Here is a 20,248-nt window from a genome sequence, read left to right as displayed (position 1 = left end):
AGCAAATGGTGACTATAGTAGATGGTAGAATTATAGATATTTTTAAAAGGAGATGGAGAGAATCAGATTTCAAAAGATATTTCGATTATAATTTTTTTCTCATAGAAAGCTTAATTTGAACTCAAAGACTTGAAAATAATACATAGTAAGTGGTGTGTTTCAAAACAGATTGTTATGAATTCTAAAACTTTATCTACTTTCATGAAAAGGACTTTAACCTGTCAGGCTAGTGTATCAAGTTTACTTTGAAGACAGCAAATCTTTTAGAAAATTTCAAAATATCCCAAGAAGAAATCAATTGTTTGCATAATTCTAATTCTTATCATGGTTCTACCACATTTAAAAATTTGAGATCTTAGGCTTTTCTTTCCTGGACTAAAGTTTAAAAACCCATATTGTATATACACACAATATACATACATATAGAAAAATCATGTATTTTACTCACAGGCAAACTGAAGTGTAGCTTCTCTACTAAGAATACTCCCCAAAGTGTTGGCTGCTAGACACTGATAATGACCAGAATCCTTTGCTTCACTTGGATTGCTTATAATGAAAGTGCCATCTATCAAACTGTAGCGATAATCACTTTCCAGATCTATTTCTGTTCCATTTCGAAGCCATCTTAAGAAAAATCAGAAGACAAACATGTATAATCCTCCCTGAGAGTGTCAGAATATCATTGATGGAAAGTTTTTAAGGCTTAAGAAAAATGATTAACAGTGAATTTCTACCTGTAACTGGGATCTGGATTGCCACGAACTTCACAATTCAATGCTACCTTCTTTTCATCAGAATCAGTTGGAAAAATAATATCATCTGGTTCTTGCACAAAAACTGGCCCATAGTCCACACTTTCTGTAAAGACAAAACAGACATATTTTAAACTTCCTTAAACTAGCAAGATATTTTGTGTTTTTTTTTTTCATCTTACTTATACTCAAAATTCTTGCTCTTTTCTTGTAATCAGCAGGTAAATTCCCAAAAGAAGGAATAGCTAGAAAATTGCATTGTTTTATTAAATTGTAAAGAAGCAAATATGATTTTTAATCAACTAAAAATGCTGTTAAAGGTGTAATACATAAAAAACAAACATCTCAGACATTTATATTTTAAATATATATGTTTTCATTTTTCAAAATCAGACTAAAGGATAATAATATTAAGCATAAACATTGTCTTAAAAAACCTGAAAGTTTGTAAGATTCTTAGAATGTTAAAAATAATACACATGCAAAAGTAATATATTAATATTGCATCACTACTTAGGAGCTACAGGTATGAAAATGTTAGTCTTTTTGCATTTTTTTATATTCTTCATTAATTCACTGAAGCACTATATTTAGTCCTAACAATTCTGGGGTGTAAAAAAATTACATGAATAAAGGTATTTTCATGGAATAAATAAGACATGCTTTCAAAAAAAAGACAACTTAATTAAAATGGCAAAACTTTATACAACTAAATACTCAATAAGATCAGAAGACAAAAGGCATAAAAGGAAGTGGAGGCCAGTGGGAAGAGCACATAAATTTATTGCCTGCTATATACCAGATACTCGATTCCATTTTAGTTAGCTAATACTCAGAGAAATTCTGTGTGTGATAAAAGTAATTTGAAGCTAATGAAAATTTCATGAAGAAAGTGAAACTAAAAATGGACTTCAAATGTCAACTTGGACTTGAGTTTTAGACTAAGTCAGCTGGAGAAATGATGAGCAAATGTACAGAGGATAATACAAGTTATGTTAGCCCACAGTTATGTAAGCATTCAGAGTGTCGTGTGGGTATCTAAGATCCATAGCATCGTGAATTGTGAATTTGTGAAAAAGTAAAGCTTTTTTTGCTTTTCATTGATCATGAATTTGATCACATAATAGCCCTAGATCAGGTTTCTCAGTCTCTGTACCATTGATGTTTTGGGACAGATCTTTCTGTTGAGGCGGGGCTGTCCTGTGCATTGTAGAATGGTTAGCAGCATCCCTGGCCTCTACCCACTAGATTCCAGTAGCATCTCTCTTCAATGTGTAATAATAAAAAAGGCATCCAGACATTGTTATATGTGCTCTAGTTTCAAAATGACCCTTGTTAAAAACTACTGCTACAGATAAAGAGAAATTATTTCAGTAAAGGCATATTTCCAATATATGTATTAAACAGAAGTTTATAACTTCTGCAGATAATCACAAGAAAATAGTAAGAAAAAAAGTATAAAAATAAATGTTCCAGGAAATTTGAGCTAAAAAAAAATTTCTGGGAAAAGATGTACACCTCATATTTAGAAGAACAAATTCGGAGTAAAATGATTTGCTTTCTTTAAATATATTTCTTTAAATATTTTGTCTTGGCGAAGTAAAACAAAAGTTTTCACAGTATTCTAAACCAAATAAAAATTGAGCACTCACTATGAGCATGTACTGACAAGTATTTTCTTTGACTCCTAGATAACCTAGATGCAGGTTTTTTGTTTGTTTTTGAGAGAGTCTCACTCCCACTCTGTCTAGAGTGCAGTGGCACCATCTTGGCTCACTGCAACCTCTGCCTCCTGGGTTCAAGCAATCATCCTGCCACAGCCACCTGAGTAGCTGCAATTACAGCCACCATGCCTAGCTAATTTTTGTATTTTTAGTAGAGATGGGTTTTTGCCATGTTGGCCAGGCTGGTCTCGCACTCCTAACCTCAAGTAATCTGCCCGCCTAGGCCTCCTAAAATGCTGGGATTGCAGGAGTGAACCACCTCCAATGGCCTAGCTGCAGTTTTTTTAAGCTACAGCAAAATATTACACCAAAATAACCAGAATATGTTTCACTGTACCAAATTATATTGCTGTCAATTAAAACTTTTATTCAATAAGGAAAAGCAAAATAAATGATTTAATAAATAACTAGAGAAAATTGTCAAAATTTTGTATTTGTTGTTGCATTATGAGTTTATAAAAAATTGGAAAACTTTTATAAATTTTTATAAATCACAACTTTTATTAATCAAATTTTAAGAATTAACATGCACAATTATGTTGCGAAAAAAACCCCTTTCTGATCTTTACACATTAAAACTATGACTTAAACATTAAAAACACCTATGTTGCATAAAATCCACATATAGTAAGTGTTATATTTTTATAACAGACAATTCTTGAGCTTTAGGGTTGGACACATGTAGGTTCAAATTCTAGTAGTAGTATTTTTTAGCCATGAACCAAACATCTTTGATTATCTGCTACTCATGTATTATTTGTGGATAATAATACCTACTTTACAGTATTAGTATGAATATCAGTTGTCATTAACATTTGCAAATACCTTGTATATTGCAAGCACTGAATAAATTCTGATTAATAACTAATATTTACTTGTATAATTAGTATATGCCAGACATTATGCTGAGTACTTTTCATGCATAATATCACGAAACACTCACAATCACCATTGGCAATAATTAGTCCTTTTATCTTAGAGATGACAAAACTGAGACAGAAAACAATTAGCTAAATCCACAAAGGAAACACGCGGGCGTGGTGGCTTACACCTGTACTTTCACCACTTTGGGAGGCTGAGGTGGGTGCATCATCTGAGGTCAGTGGTTTGAGACCAGCCTGGCCAACATGGTGAAACCCTATCTCTACTAAACGTACAAAATTAGCTGGGCATGGTGGTGCGTGGTGGTGCATGCCTGTAATTCCAGCTACTTCAGAGGCTGAGGCAGGAGAATCGCTTGAACAATGGAGGTGGAAGTTGCAGCGAGCTGAGATCGCTCCACTGCACTCCCGTCTGGGCAACAAGAGTGAAACTCCATAAAAAAAAAAAAAAATATATATATATATATATATATATATATATATATGTATATGTATGTGTATATATGTGCGTACATATGTGTGCGTGTTTATGCATATATATATACACACATATATATACATACACATATATATATATAAATGTCAAACCTGGAATATAAATCTAAGGCTGTTGAATTCTTGAAACTGCTTACTACTACCATGACTATTATTTCTTCTTATTTTTCATTCTTCTCATTCTCTTCCTCCTTCTCCATTCTCCTCCTCCTCTTCTGCCGATGCTGCTTCTGCTGCTTCTTTTCCTCCTCCTCCCCCTTTTCTCACTATTATTATACTTATGTGCTAACATTTATAAAGCATGATTTTATATATATATGTATATTATTATCTAATTATCTGAGCTCAGTATCATAGTTATTTCTAATTGCAAGGTGAAAACTCTAAGGTTCTTAGAGGAGACTCCTGCAAAGTTAGCCGTATAAGAAGACAGTTGACTTTAAGCTTCTCTGGTTCCAAATTTCATGTTGTGAAAATTGTGAAAACAGGACAAGAGAAATAAAACTAGAGAAGTAAGATTTGGTAAATTACAGGCTAAATAATAAGGGACTAATCTGAACATGTATTTTATTATTACTGCCCATACTTTGTAAGACATCTCTTTGCTGTTCATTGTTAGTTCCCAAAGCACCTCAGCCCTATTCAGTGACTCCATCATTTATTTTGTTGCTGTTAAGCCAGTGCGTCAACACAAATGACAGTAAACAGAAATGTGAAAAAAAAGTAAAGAATTTCAAATGCCAAGTTAAACAGTGGCTCCCTTCCCTTCCTTTTCTCATCTTAGAAGTAAAATTCCTGTTAAAGGGGGGGAAAATAAACATGTCTATGTACAGCTTCCCAGTCCCCAGCAAAGATAATCAGTGATGTTTCTATTGTAAAGAGATTACAGATATACTGAGATAGATTTTTTATTCATTCTGCGGTAGTAGTGAATTTTATCTTCTGGTCATAATGATCCATTGTTTAAATCTGTATACTTACATTCTGCACTCTTTTGCTTGATGGACTCTATAACTTGTTAGAGATAACACTTCAAATGCTGTATAATAGCAAATGATCACAAAGATCTTGATAGCCAATTAATTAAACTCTTTAACCAAGTAGAAGCTTTCGACACATTTGTGTAATGGGCAGATGTCATCACACACAATGTTAATGTCTCATAAGAGCAACAGTTTTGTGTGTTTTTCTCTGTCAGATCTCTTATTAACAAACTGCTAGATATCTATAGTTGGCTGAATCTACAATGTCAGCGGTTATTGTCTGTGAAATGCCAGGGTCATACTCAAGAGGGTTTTTTCTTAGAAAAGAGTTGTTTCGATTTGGAAATAATCTGTTTATTCTCTGCTACAAAGAATGATGAACTTCTCAAGTATACTTCTTAAATTTTCTCAATTTTGTTTGATAAGCATATTTTACAAAGTTTCTTATTCATAGTTCTTATTATGAGACTAGATACTTATGTATCTTCCCATGGTTTTTCCATTTCTAAGTTCCTTATTTTTTACCAAAAAGAAGCTCCTGTATGCTGTATTCCTTTTTGCATAGTTAAGAATGTATTTTGTCTTTATCATTAAGAGACAACTTGGCAGGTATCAAATTACATGTTCAGTACTAATTTCACTAATGATTTTGTGTGTATTTTTCCACCCTCTGGTAACATTGGACATTACCATGGTGAAGTAGTCTGACTCTGGCCTAACTGTCATCATTTTTAAGTGACCGGATTTTATGCATGGACACCCACAGGACTCCTTACTCACCCGTGAATATCAATAATTTTGGGGGATACGTCTTGGTGTAGTCATCTTGTACGATTTTTTTTTCTGTGACTCAGTTGGCCTTTTTAACTTTCAGTCTTAGGACTTTCTTTTTCAGGAAAATTTATTTCTCATTTGCTCTATTCCCCTCATACCAATTAGGCATACCTTGTTTTTCTTTAAAAAGAAAAAAAAGTTCTCTCCATTAACTGTGTAATGGTTTCATATCTTCTTTTTTATTTGACTTTGTTGAGTTTGGTTGCTATATTACTGTCTAATTAGGTGCAAATATATTACTACTACTAAGAGTTTCAACTCTTTAATCATTTTTTCTCTCTTCCATTTGTTTCCCGAGCTCCAAAACTTACATATCATATTCTATTATCTTATATCTACTTTGGTTTCTTGTATTGCTTCTTTTAGCTGTTCTTAGTAATGTGATTATCTGTAATATCTAAATGCATAGATGTTATATGTCTGTATTAACCCTATTTCCTTTTTAGGACATCTGCGTGGTTCACAGGGAAAATCCTTAGGTTAGGAGTTTGACTATAATCTGACGGTTTCTGAATCTCTTGCCTCCTTCCCTCTGCCTCAACTTCAATGGTCCTCCCACACAAAAACTTAGATTGAAAAAAATATATGTATATAAAACGCTTGTCGTAGTAGTTCTTATTTCAATGCCTCTTTCGAAATGTTCTGAAGTATCCTGAGTCATTTGTCCACTTTCACACACACTTCTTCACCCAATTATTTTACATTTATTAATGAACAATTGAGTACACATTTCTTTTAAGGGCTGGATGACTTACCATTAGGTAAACCGATATTTGTCTTGAAGTCTGAGGACAAAGGCAATTGTTGGATATTTCTTTCCTCATTATTTTCAAGTCTTTTTTCCTTGTTTCAATGAAGGTAACCTTTTCATGCCTCCTTTTCAATCTTGTTTAATTGTATTTCAAAATAATGATATAAAGTAAACATGCCTTTTATATCATCTTTAGACTGATTAACTTGTGAAGAATTTTCCCAAAGCTACTTGGGGTAGTTTAAAAGATATGTCCACAATTTCTTTGATAACCCTCCCTTCAAGGAGTTGAGCTTAATTTCTTTCCCTGTGAGTGTCAGCTTGATTTAATGACTTATTTCTAAATAAAAGCAAAAGGCATACTATATTACTTCTAATACTAAGTAATGCAGCTTCCTTCTGGGGTACACTTTCCTCGTGGGTCACTCCCTCAAGAAGAAGACCGTTGCATATCCAAAGGAAATTTTTTCAGGCTGTGGAGAGGCCGACATGGTAAGGAACTGAAATACCTGGCTTGGCCAAAAGGCAGCAAGAAACTGAGGCCTACCAACAATCACACAGGTGAATTTTTAAGTGGATCCTCCCTTTGTAGAGTTTTCAAATGAGAATGGAGCTATAACTGACAGCTTGACTGCAACCTCATGAAAGACCCTGAGCCAGAACCTCCCAGCTAAGGTGCTCAGATTTCAGACTTGAAGAGAAAATGCTTGATTGTTGTTTTAAGTTGCTAAGTTTTGAGGATTTTTAAATATAGGAATAGGTAACTAACAAACCATTTTTCCTTTCCCTATATTAATTGTAAGAAAATTATTTTAAAAACAAAAGATGAAAAAACAATAAGAGATAAAAGTATCATTTACAAAACAGTGATACTGGAGAAAATAAAAATACTTGATAGATGTTTGATTTTTAGGCTATCACAGAGCCATAAGCTTTCAGAACTGGAAGAAGAATCAATCATTTCAGGCATCATTTCTAAAAATATCTGTGGGATCTATATCCCAGTCTTAGCTTGGTTACATCCAGTAATACATGAGGTCGTAACAGATTATTGTCTGAAAATAAAGTTCATCTTAAAATTAAAACCGTAAATTTGTGTCCTAGATGAGGACAGTTTTTTTACCCAATTCTACTCCATAATAGACATACTTTACTCAAGATTTTCTGGTAATTACATTTACCTGCATGTTAATATAACTATTTAACTTATAGAAATTGCCATATTTTCCTTATTTTATAAACTTCATATTCTAAGATTAAAATTTGAAGTTTCTAGTAAGAATACCTTAAGTCCCTCTAATAAAATATTATGAAAAATGAGAAATTAACAAAAATGAAGTTTACTTTTAGCTTTTACTAAAACAAAGCTGTTTCTATATGACCCATAGAACTGACCTTAAATAATTTTAATCATAATCACTCAATAAAGAAGTATTTCCTAAGAGCCCACTTTATTCTTGATGTTAAAATTATCATAGTGTACTTTTAGTGTCATCATTATCACATGTTATATTTGACAGGTTTTTTTTACTCATGTGTGGCAAGTACTGGCTAGATGCTCCCTAATCCCATTTCCTTTTCCTAGGAACACTGGGACACTTTCTTGGCTTTTTTTTTGGGCTTGAGATGGGGCCATGTGACTTAGTTCTAGACTGATCTGTATGTAAAATACAGGACTAGATACAAAAAAAAATCATGCACAATCTTTTATCCTCTCTTATTTGTCAGTTTTCTAAAGGTAAAGGAGCAGAAGATGCCAATAAGGCTTTAATAGATATCAAAGGTATTAGATCAACTGAAAGTGGTTCCAAAACTTTCTATATGGAGAGAACTTCATTGAACAACTAAGCAGAATGTGATGTAAATACAAAAGAAACATGTTATTGTGTTAAGAAGTAATTTGTTATAGTGTCCAGAGTTTCTGATGTTGGCTAATATTGCATTAAAATAAAATCATTTTAAACTATTAAAGAAGATGTAATTTCATTAGGAAACAAAGTTCATTGAACTGTATATCATCATTATGTCAGAAGCATTTGAAACAGAGCAACTCCATCATGAATAGGGGCTGGGAAAAATGAGGCTGAGACCTACTGAGCTGCATTCCCAGATGGTTAAGGCATTCTCAGTCACAAATAAGACAGGAGGTAAGCACAAGATACAAGTCATAAAGACCTTGCTGATAAAACAGGCTAAAGTAAAGCAGCCAACCAAAATCTACCAAAACAAAAACAGCCACGAGAGTGACCTCTGGTCATCCTCACTGCTACACTCCCACCAGCACCATGACAGTTTACAAATGCCATGGCAAAGTCAGGAATTTACCCTATATGGTCTAAAAAGGAGACTCATGAACCACAATGCAATACCATCTCACACCAGTTAGAATGGCGATCATTAAAAAGTTAGGAAACAACAGGTGCTGGAGAGGATGTGGAGAAATAGGAATGCTTTTACACTGTTGGTGAGATTGTAAACTAGTTCAACCATTGTGGAAGTCAGTGTGGCGATTCCTCAAGGATCTAGAACTAGAAATACCATTTGACCCAGCCATCCCATTACTGGGTATATACCCAAAGGACTATAAATCATGCTGCTATAAAGACTCATGCACACGTATGTTTATTGCGGCACTATTCACAATAGCAAAGACTTGGAACCAACCCAAATGTCCATCAATGATAGACTGGATTAAGAAAATGTGGCACTTATACACCATGGAATACCATGCAGCCATAAAAAAGGATGAGTTTATGTCCTTTGTAGGGACATGGATGAAGCTGGAAACCATCATTCTCAGCAAACTATTGCAAGGACAGACAACCAAACACCGAATGTTCTCATTCATAGGTAGGAATTGAAGAATGAGAACACTTCGACCCAGGGTGGGGAACATCACACACCAGGGCCTGTCGGGGGTTGGGGGAGGGGGAAGGGATAGCATTAGGAGATATACCTAATGTAAGTGACGAGTTAATGGGTGCAGCACACCAACATGGCACACGTATACATATGTAACAAACCTGCACGTTGCACACACGTACCCTAGAACTTAAAGTATAATTAAAAAAAATAAAAATTAAAAAAAAAAAACAAGGGGAGGCATGAACAAACCATCCTTTGTTTAGCATATAATCAAGGAATAACCATAAAAATGGGTAACCAGCAGCCCTTGGGGCTATCTGTCTATGGAGTAGCCATTCTTTTATTTCTTTACTTTCTCAATAAACTTGCTTTCACTTTACAGACTTGCCCTAAATTCTTTCTTGCATAAGATCCAAGAATGCTCTCTTGGGGTCTGTATCCGGACCTCTTTCCTGTAACAATTAGATTACATAGTCTTGCTGATAAGCCATCTTCTCTAGTTCAGACCACTTGATTGCTTACTACTTAGCTAGCATATATTTCCAGGCCTAGGGCCTATGACAGGAGGTATTTAACCAGCCAACCATATATTTATCTTGGCCAGTTATAGTGCTCCAGTTTCTTTTTTTTTTTATTATTATTATACTTTAAGTTTTAGGGTACATGTGCACAATGTGCACGCTAGTTACATACGTATACATGTGCCATGCTGGTGTGCTGCACCCATTAACTCCCCATTTAGCATTAGGTATATCTCCTAATGCTATCCTTCCCCTGCCCCCACCCCACAACAGTCCCCAGAGTGTGATGTTCCCCTTCCTGTGTCCATGTATTCTCATTGTTCAATTCCCATCTATGAGTGAGAACATGTGGTGTTTGGTTTTTTGTCCTTGCGATAGTTTACTGAGAATGATGATTTCCAATTTCATCCATGTCCCTATAAAGGACATGAACTCATCATTTTCTATGTCTGCATAGTATTCCATGGTGTATATGTGCCACATTTTCTTAATCCAGTCTATCATTGTTGGACATTTGGGTTGGTTCCAAGTCTTTGCTATTGTGAATAGTGCTGCAATAAACATACGTGTGCACGTCTTTATAGCAGCATGATTTATAGTCCTTTGGGTATATACCCAGTAATGGGATGGCTGGGTCAAATGTTATTTCTAGTTCTAGATCCCTGAGGAACCGCCACACTGACTTCCACAATGGTTGAACTAGTTTACAGTCCCACCAACAGTGTAAAAGTGTTCCTATTTCTCCACATCCTCTCTAGCATCTGTTGTTTCCTGACTTTTTAATGATTGCCATTCTAACTGGTGTGAGAGTGCTCCAGTTTTTTAAATTAGCTTTCTACTTAATTCTTGACCTCCAAGCCTTCTTCACATGGCCATATTCTGAAAATGGGTTTTCATCCTTATGTTTCCATTCCTAAATCCTATGTTAACCCTTCTAGAAGGCCCAGTGCTATTATGTACACATTTATGTTGTATGGGCGTTGCTGTGGTTCTTGTTTTGGATTTTAAAGTGACTGACATTCACTATAGACTCATGTAATTAAGAGTCTGACATTATGTCAGCTCTTTGACTGCTGACAGCTTTCAAGCCACATTATTTGCCTTTTCCCTATTGCCTCACCTCTGGGCAAGGTCAGAAGTTGGGCACCTCCTGCCTTGACTCGAGTGGAGAAGTTTACATCACACAAACCCTGGCCCACATAGGAACCCTCATCCCAACCCTACCTCACAACCACAATTAAAAACCCAAGTCATTCATTCCTTTTTTCACTCAGGCTGTTTTCATACCAATGTGTCTTCTCAGAAAGCCTCGTGTTATGAAGAATAAATCGCTTCATACCATTTTTGAACATATGAGTCATCATCAGTTTCTGCATCTGAGCCAATTTTAGGTAGTGATGGTACTGATCTTACCCGCCACAGGGCAACCACATACAGCAAAGTAGGACTCAATAATCTGGGTAAAGGACAGAGTCTCCTTGGAGGGGAACATAAACTTTTTGAAAGGAGTTTGCATCATGGAAGCAATAGGTCTTCAAACAGTTAACTGAAATATGGAAGGTAGACATATAAGAAGGGAAACTCCTGAATTACTCTGGATAGCTCTCTCTCAGCTTTACATCAGGAAAACAAGGTATCAAATAAATGGCTAGGGCAAGATGGTCTTGACTATGGAGGCAAGCCAAGAACTAGCTGTGGAGGCAGTCATCTAGGGTAGCATAAATCAGAGATGTTTAAACTAAACTTGTAAATTATAAAATCATATATATGTATTCCTGTTTTTCCCTTACTCTTTTGTTATCCCCGAGTAGTATCCCCTTAGTAGTAACCCCATCTATCTTAGTCTCAGCAAGTTGAGAAAAACAATATGGAATGGAGAAAAAGTACCTTACATGCATCTAGCAGTTCTCAAAGTTTTTAAATCATAACTATTTTATGATCTTCCTTTGTGATTGTCAAATAAAATTAATGAATATTCTAACTACCTACGGGTAATTCTTTTAAAAATGATTTAAAAAGGACAAATAAAGTTTCAATCGTTTGCTGTAAAATTGTGGTTTGGTTTTTTCTTTTCTTGAAACAAGGTCTTCCTCGGTCATCCAGGGTGGCACAATCATGGCTCACTGCAGCCTCTATCTCCTGGGCTAAACCAATCTTTCTACCTTAGCCTCCTAAAGTGCTGCAATTACAGGCATGAGCCACTGTGCCCAGCCTAAAATAATATTTAATTCAGTAAGTTTTCAATATGTAAGTTTTCAGAATTATAATAGACAACATAAAGAAGTAATCAAGAGTTTTTGTTCACAAAATCCCCGTGAATGCAGCATCTACAAACGCAAACTAATCCAGGTGTCTAGAATTGGTGACTCAAGTGTCATGAGAGGCACTGGTGTTAGGTAGTAGGTTTTCTAAATGGACAACAACCTCTGGTTAAGTTCTGAATAAAACTAAGTGTAATCTTGCAATCCATACAGTGTTTGCATTTAAATATCCACTATATTTAAAAATACCACATAGGTAATGAAATATCCAGTCAGATTATTTTACCAGATAACTATAAAGAGAATTTTCACTCACAAAAATGCCTGTCAGGATACTTAAGAGTCCTGTGCTTTGCAATTATAGGACATTTAGAATTCCTGGTCTCTACTCTCTAAGTCAAAGTTACATCCTTGAATAACTGAGTCTACCCCCACAAATGTCTGAAACACATTGAAGAAGGAGGCGACACAGCAACTGGGAATCACTGAGCTAGAGCAGGAAACAGGAGACAACGGCTGCCTAAAGTTAGCCTGGTGTTGGCAGTAGTCTTCTACGAGAGGGTCTTGAACAGGATGATCAAGTTCTACTATAAATTATGACTCTGGAAGCCCCATCTACCTATCTCCAAGTGGAGTTTCTAGGAGCAGTAGTACAGATGCGCTTCAGTTTACAATGAGATTGCACCTCAATAAACGTATCCTAAATTGAAAATATTATAATTCAAAAATGCATTTAATTCAACTAATATACTGAACATCAGAGTTTATCCTAGCCTACCTTCAAGTTGTTCAGAACACTCATATTAGTCTCCAGTTAAGCAAAGTCATCTAACACAAAGATTATTTTATAATATAGTTGTATCATCTCATGTAATTTATTGAACACTCTACTGAAAGTAAGAAACAGATTGGTTGTATGGGTTCTCAGAGTTTGGTTTCTACTGAATGCATATCACTTTCACACCATCATAAAGTGAAAAAGTTCTAAATCAAACTACCTTAAATTAGGGATTGTCTGTATATTATCTTGTTATGGAGACAATAGTTTCCTTTATAGAGTCCTGTCCTAGGATCAAGTTAGTGTCTGGTCCTCTCTAACTCCTTCTGAAACTTCTGCCACTTACTGATAGGCTACCCAGATACTAACTTTATAATTTCCTTCCTTCCTTCAAAGACATTTTAAGTATCATCCGAGACTCCTGCAGCCAGGTTCTCAGAAAGGATTGCTTTTTGGTTTTGGATCACTGTTTCGATTGTTTTATTGGATCATGACCCAACATTATCATGTCTCCCTCAATTCTAAATCTGCCTTTCAGGCTTAAATCCTCTTTTTAAACATCGACTTCTGTGCTGATTTTTCTCAGGGATTACATCTAATGCCAGGCTGCAACTGTTCTGCCTGCTGGTTAGCTTCAATTTATGTCTGTGACTAGCTTATTCATGTAATGTAATCTAAGTGTTTCAGTAATATAATATGAAGGAAATAGCAGCCTATCACGCCCAATAAAATTTTAAGAAATGCCCTTTTAATGATCATTAGTATATTTTATGTGATGATTTGAAGAAATTTTGAAGTGTTAACTAGAAATTATATTTTATGACATAAATAGTTACAAGGTAAGAAAAACTTTTTGCACCATGTATCTTAGATGAATTCTTAAAAAAATTGTCCAAATCTTCTTTTAAGTTGCCTTTCAACATTGAAATGAAGTTTATGAAACTTAAACAAGTATAAACTATAAAACCTTCAAGGATTTCTAAGAATTGAAGAGCATTATTTATTAACAAGCATATTGATGAATGTCTCATGGGTAGTGTAGCATTTCATTGTACACACAATATAAATTAGGTTAAAGTCTAATAGGTTTTTTGTCACTTTTGTACAGATATAAAAGAGAGGTCAGAGGATGCAGTAATATTATCACTTATGATAACAATCAAAGCGCACCAACTCCATCTGTTAGGCTGATGCCAATGTAATTACAGTTTTTGCCTCACTGGGATTTGCCATTGGATATTGGAATGCATTGTTAAATGTGGTTATGTTATATATCATTTTAATGGGCATTTCTTGCTTTTTTGCTAATGACTTATTACTTGATTTTTTTTTTAGACTATGGAAATGATGTTAGACAAAAAGCAAATTCAAGCAGTTTTCTTATTTGAGTTCAAAATGGGTCATAAAGCAGCGGAGACAACTCATAACATCAGCAACATATTTTGTGCAGTAACTGCTAATGAATGTACAGCACAGCGGTGGTTCAAGAAATTCTGCAAAGGAGACAAGAAACTTGAAGATAAGGAACTTAGTGGCTGGCCATTGGAAATTGACAACGACCAAATGAGAGCAATCATGAAAGCTGATCCTCTTCTGACTACACGAGAAGTTGCTGAAGAATTCAATGTCAACCATTTTAGTCATTTAGCATTTGAAGCAAATTGGAAAGGTGAAAAACCCTAGTAGGTAGGTACCTCATGAGCTGACTCAAAATAAAAAAAAAATATAGTTTGAAGTGTCATATTCTCTTATTCTACGCAACAACAATCAACCATTTCTTGATCAGATTGTGACATGCAGTGAGAAGTGGATTTTATATGACAACTGATGATGCCCAGCTCAGTGGTTGAACAGAGAAGCCGCAAAGCACTTCCTTAAGCCAAATTTGCACCAAAAAAAAGTCATGGTCACTGGCGGTCTGCTGCCAGTTGGATCTGCTATAGCTTTCTGAACCTTGGTGATACCATTACGTCTGAAAAGTATACTCAGCAAATGGATGAGCTGCACTGAAAACTGCAACACCAACAGCCAGCACTGGTCAACAGAAAGGGCCAAATTCTTCTCCACCACGATGCCCGACTGCATGTCACACAACCAATACTTCAAAAGTTGAACGAATTGAGCTATGAAATTTTGCCTCATTCTCTATATTCACCTGACCCTTCACCAACCAACTACCACTTCGTTAAGCATCTCAACAACTTTTTGCAGGAAAAACACTTCCACAACCAGGAGGATGCAGAAAATGCTTTCCAAGAGTTTGTTGAATCCTGAAGCACGGATTATTATGCTAGAGGAATAAACAAATTTATTTTTCATTGGCAAAAATGTGTTGGTTGTAATGGGTCCTATTTTGATTAATAAAGATGTATTGGAGCCTAGTTATAATGATTTAAAATTCATGGTCCGAAACCTCAATTACATTTGTACCAACGTAAGATTCACAGGATGCCAAACCAATAGGTCATCTTGTTGAAGGTGGACATTATTCTTTTCTCGTTTGCATTTATAATCCAAAATACACTATTGTGTTCAAAAATATTTAGTAAATATTCTATCATGGTATAGAAATTCAGCCTAAATGCAGATTTCAAGAAGAATGAAGCAGTCCTCAAATAGATTCCTGCTTATTTAATATTTGTTAAGCTCCCAGTAACCTTGCACTGCTGTAAGTGCTGAAAGAGAATAAAGAGGAGACTATGAAATGGTATTTGCTCACATCACATATACTTAAATTGGTGAAAAAGCATGTAAGTATAAAATAATAAATGGCTCTAAAATTAAGACTACAATAACAGAATAAAGTCATAAAGTTTTGATGAATGGTCATAAGATTGTAAAGTTATTATTAGAATATGGTCCCAATTTTTAAATTGGGGAAACTGACATGATGTATTTTATTTAGAAGTGTGTCATCCAAATAAAATATACTTTCCCCCTCCGAGATAGAATTCTTATTTTCATTAAAGATCACATTTTGTGTTTGCATCTCTAAAACAATTTATCAGCAAAGAGTATTTTGAGGAAACAACAGACAATTGTCACCAAAGGGGTTGCTTTGAGTCAGGATGCCATTGCCCATGTGCCAAGTCAAATCTGTTAATAAATCATGTTCATGATAAAATTTAGCCAAAAGTACTGACAACATAAGGCCACAAATTTGTAGATGCAGGAATCCTCCAATTGTCAGAAGACAGTGCTAAAAATTTTAAAAGCTTGTGTAGACACAGAGGGTTTATAAACTGCAGATTGTGTTTACCATTGAGAGAATTAAAGAGAGCAAAATTATGTGCTTAGCCTTAGTAGAAAAATAATTTGCTTCCTCTAAGGACCACCGTTTCCCCAACAAAAACAGCATTGTAGTCTCTGAATCAGGACAAACAGAAGAACATGCTCCCCACCCCTGAAAAAAGTCTGAGCTATCTAATTTGAATCACTCCTAATCCAGACTGCCTCTCTGCAAAGACAAAATATCTTAACCTAACCATCTAATCACAAATAGAAGAATGAAATGCATCCAACACTTAATTAAGTTTACTCCTACTAAAATCATAACAACAATAAAAACAGATGAAATCAAGGACCAGTTTATATTTATAGAGGGAGGAACAGGTATATTGTTAGTTCTGGTTAATAATCCTTGCCTATGTCCCCCGAAAGCATATATCCTGCATGTGTCTGAGGTGTTAACTCATAAGAGCTTTCAATTAACCTATGTTACCTTGAAAATTTTTACTTTAAACCTTGGTCAATTTTTTAAATCACTTAAATGTCACTCTTTGTACTCAAATAACTACTTTAGAATAATTATTAACAACTCAGTTATTCCTTATTAAACCACATTATACCTCTTAGGTCTATGAAACATTTGCATTGACACAATTTCAAGGGATCAAAGCTATTATCCGAAATAACAGTATCAGGTTGAAAACAGAGTAGATACTGAGGACTTTTCTGGTTGCTCAACGCCAATGAGCAGCACTCACCTTTCCAGGTACTGCTCCATTTCTCTTATTTTATGAGACTAGCTCACAAGTTTTTATTCATTGACTATGTCTATCTCCTCACTTCAATCAAGTATCAGTGACTGACTACTGTGCCTTTCTTGATTATTTTCAATCTTAAAGCCTGGGGATGACCAAAGTATAACATGTGAATTCTCTTTGCCTAATATGGACCAGTCCAAGATATTCACAACCATGTTTTCATCATCATGCAACACAGTAATTCTGAATGCAGCCTTTTTCTGTACTCCCTAAATGTGGCCATATGTGTAGCAAATTATCAGATTAACCTCTATCCAAATATTTTTAAGTAGATTAGAATATGTATTTTCATCATTTCAGATCACTAAAAATTTTGATGGTTCTTTAAGTGTATCACCAGGGAATATCTGTAAAAGAATAGAGCTAATTAAAATATAACAAAAAGCTTCCTTATTTTTTTTGTAAATCACACTTTTTAAACATCACAACACAATCACTAAATTTGCTCTAAATGGAATCGCTTTTGTTGCTAAAATGATCTAACTACTATGATAAATAATAAAGTGCAATCAGACATGATGTTTTCTAATTCTCACTGGAAATAGAATATAGCAAGTACAGATGCATTCCATGAATATGGGAATATTTTAAACAATAGCTCACATTTAGATGGGATTTGTCATTGTTTAAGTGAACTACTATAATCAAATTTAATACCTGTGACTAAAATACATCATCAACATGACCACTGAAGATGAAGATACATGATTTTAATAATGTAAATTCTCTTGAGTGTAGTAAAATAATATATGCAAGGTTCTTTTAGTTTTCCATATATCTTACTTAAATTTGGATAAAAGCTTCCATGATTATGCATGTGTAAACAAAAACTATTTCATATTCATTGATACTTAACTTTCTATGTAATAAAATAGCATAGGGTATCGGCTATGATTTCAAGGGGTTTCCCTTTAAAATTTATATTAAAAGTTAATTGATATTGTAACAGTATTAAGAGGTGGGACCTTTAAGAGGTGATTAGGCCATTATTGCTGCAATTGCATTATCCATTCTTGCTCTCACTCTCTCTGCCCTTCCATCTTGCTCTCACTCTCTCTGCCCTTCCATCTACACCATATGATGACGCAGCATGAATGTCCCCACCAGATTCTAGCACTTTGTATCAGACTTCTCTGCCTCCAGAACTGTGAGCCAACACATTTCTGTTCATTTTAAATTACCCAGCCTGTGGCATACTGTAACAGAATGCTATCATTAGTTTACAAAGCAGCAGCAGCTATTATATAAAGGCTCATAAAGTTTTTTTTTTCACAAATTACTCTTATAATGAGCTATTCACGTTACTGATTTAGTACTTGACCAAAATCATTGTACATATCTCTGAAGATCTATATAACTATTATTATTTTGTTCTATTTCAAATAGAAAGTATAATACATGTGAATGTGCTATACGATCATGATACTTATCAAATGCTTTCAAAACTTTAGAGATTAAAATAATAACTCTCTTGTGATGAGTTAATGTACAGCTTGCACACAGTAGATGGCCAATATCTCCTACAGAAAAAATTTAAAAAGTACATCTCTGTTTAATAAACTTGTACAGATAATGTTTTATGTTTACTGTAGTAATCCTATTCTAAATATGTTATTGACCGATCAAAGAAAAATAGTCGAGAGAGCTGCATAAAAATTTGCGTCACAAACATTCAGAAAGCATTTTGATTATTGTTATCACTACAATATAGAGAGGTAAAGTAATTGTATAAAAGAGCCATTCAAGCTACTTTTTAGAGCCAATCTGTTTATAAGCCTCTAAAAATATTTGTTAAAATATTGGAAACAAAGCTATGTGTAAGTTATTACAGATATACACTTTGTCTCTATGAAAATATTTCTGAGCCAAAACAGACCTAACAAAAATATGTGTTATCACTATATGCTGCTCATATTTCTTCTGGAATTTACTCTAACAATTTAGTCTAGTCTTGTTTTAAATTTTACCTTTTAATTTAGTCCCACATGGTTGGAATTCTATAATGGATTCAGGCTATTGCTGTTATAATGCTGAAAACATTTCAGGACAAACAGAAGACAATTAGACATAATAAAACTTAAAAAGAACCAATGAATGGGCTGGGCACAGTGGCTCATGCCTGTAATCCCGGCATTTTGGGAGGTCAAGGTGGTTGGATCGCCTGAGCCCAGGAGTTCGAGACCAGCCTGGACAACAGGGTGAAACCCTATCTCTACCAAAAAACACAAAAGTTAGCTGAGTGTGGTAGTGTGTGCCTGTAGTTCCAGCTACCAGGGAGGCTGAGGTTAGAGAATCGCTTGAACCCTGGAGGCAGAGGTTGCAGTGAGCCAAGATCAGGCCATTGCACTCTAGCCTGGGCCACAGAGTGAAGCCCTGTCTCACATTAAAACAAACAAAAACAAAACAAAACAAAAAGCAAAAAATCAATGAACACAGCTGCTCTGACCAAATACATCTATGTGGAGAGACTCTAGCAGAATACACGGTGATAAACTATTATTTTCTCTTTATCTCTGCTACTACTGCTTTCCTTGAAATAATTATCAGTTTTTTCCTTTATAAATGTGAAAGCATCTTTCTGACCCCCCCTTACTTCCTTCCTCCCATGAGAGAGACTTTATTATTATTTTAAATCTGCATGCTCAGAGGTCTCTCAGGCAACTGCTGCTAAAAAGATTCCACTGATTAATGGAGGCTTGCCGTTAACACAGACAAAATTTTTAGACTCCTTAACAAGAAGCCTAAGTCTATTTATAATTTCATTGCAGCCATTCATACTTTGCTACAAGTATAACATATAACGTACAGTTCCTTAAACATAAGGGTGTTCTCTCTTACCCCTTTGCCGTTGAACACTTGATTTCTTTTATCTATAATGTACTTCTACACATGCAATATATTTTAGATCCAGTATCACTTCCTCAATTTTGCTTCACCCGATCACACAACACAGGTTAAATCTGATGCCTCTATTCTATGTTACCAAATAATACTGTACCTCTGTCATGATACCTATAATAACAGGTTGGATGCCTTTTGTGTGTACATATGTGTGTCTGTTTCTGTGAGCATGTGAGGTTACAGTACATTGAAAGGTGTGGACTTGCAAAGATGAAAGCAGGCAGATATAGCTTCTTGATGGTGAACTTAGTTAAGCTATTCCAGGCAAAGTGACTCAATCTCAATATCCCCAACAGAACTAGAACGCCTCAAAGTGTCATTATGAGAACTGGTTCTTATCTACAGTTTGGAAGGACAAGATGGCAGTGACCATAAATTGGTTAAAAATAAGAGGAAAGCACAGAGTTCAGAGGGGGAAAATAATAAAAATACTTCCTTTCCACATGTACTTGCAAA

General features: G+C 34.9%; 1 protein-coding gene across 1 annotated transcript in view; it reads right to left on the bottom strand.

Moving 5' to 3' along the window:
* Positions 1-20,248, bottom strand: part of CNTN5 (contactin 5) — a 1,356,469-nt gene that overhangs the window by 520,627 nt on the left and 815,594 nt on the right. The window contains exons 5-6 of the mRNA XM_054524966.2: positions 735-858; positions 449-624 (exon numbers count right to left, since the gene is read on the bottom strand). Of these exons, the coding sequence (XP_054380941.1) occupies positions 449-624; positions 735-858 (300 nt within the window). The remainder of the gene's footprint in view (positions 1-448; positions 625-734; positions 859-20,248) is intronic.

This window comes from Pongo abelii, chromosome 9 (assembly GCF_028885655.2).
Source record: "Pongo abelii isolate AG06213 chromosome 9, NHGRI_mPonAbe1-v2.0_pri, whole genome shotgun sequence".
Taxonomy (NCBI): domain Eukaryota; kingdom Metazoa; phylum Chordata; class Mammalia; order Primates; family Hominidae; genus Pongo; species Pongo abelii.
This window is presented reverse-complemented; position numbering and strand designations above follow the sequence as displayed.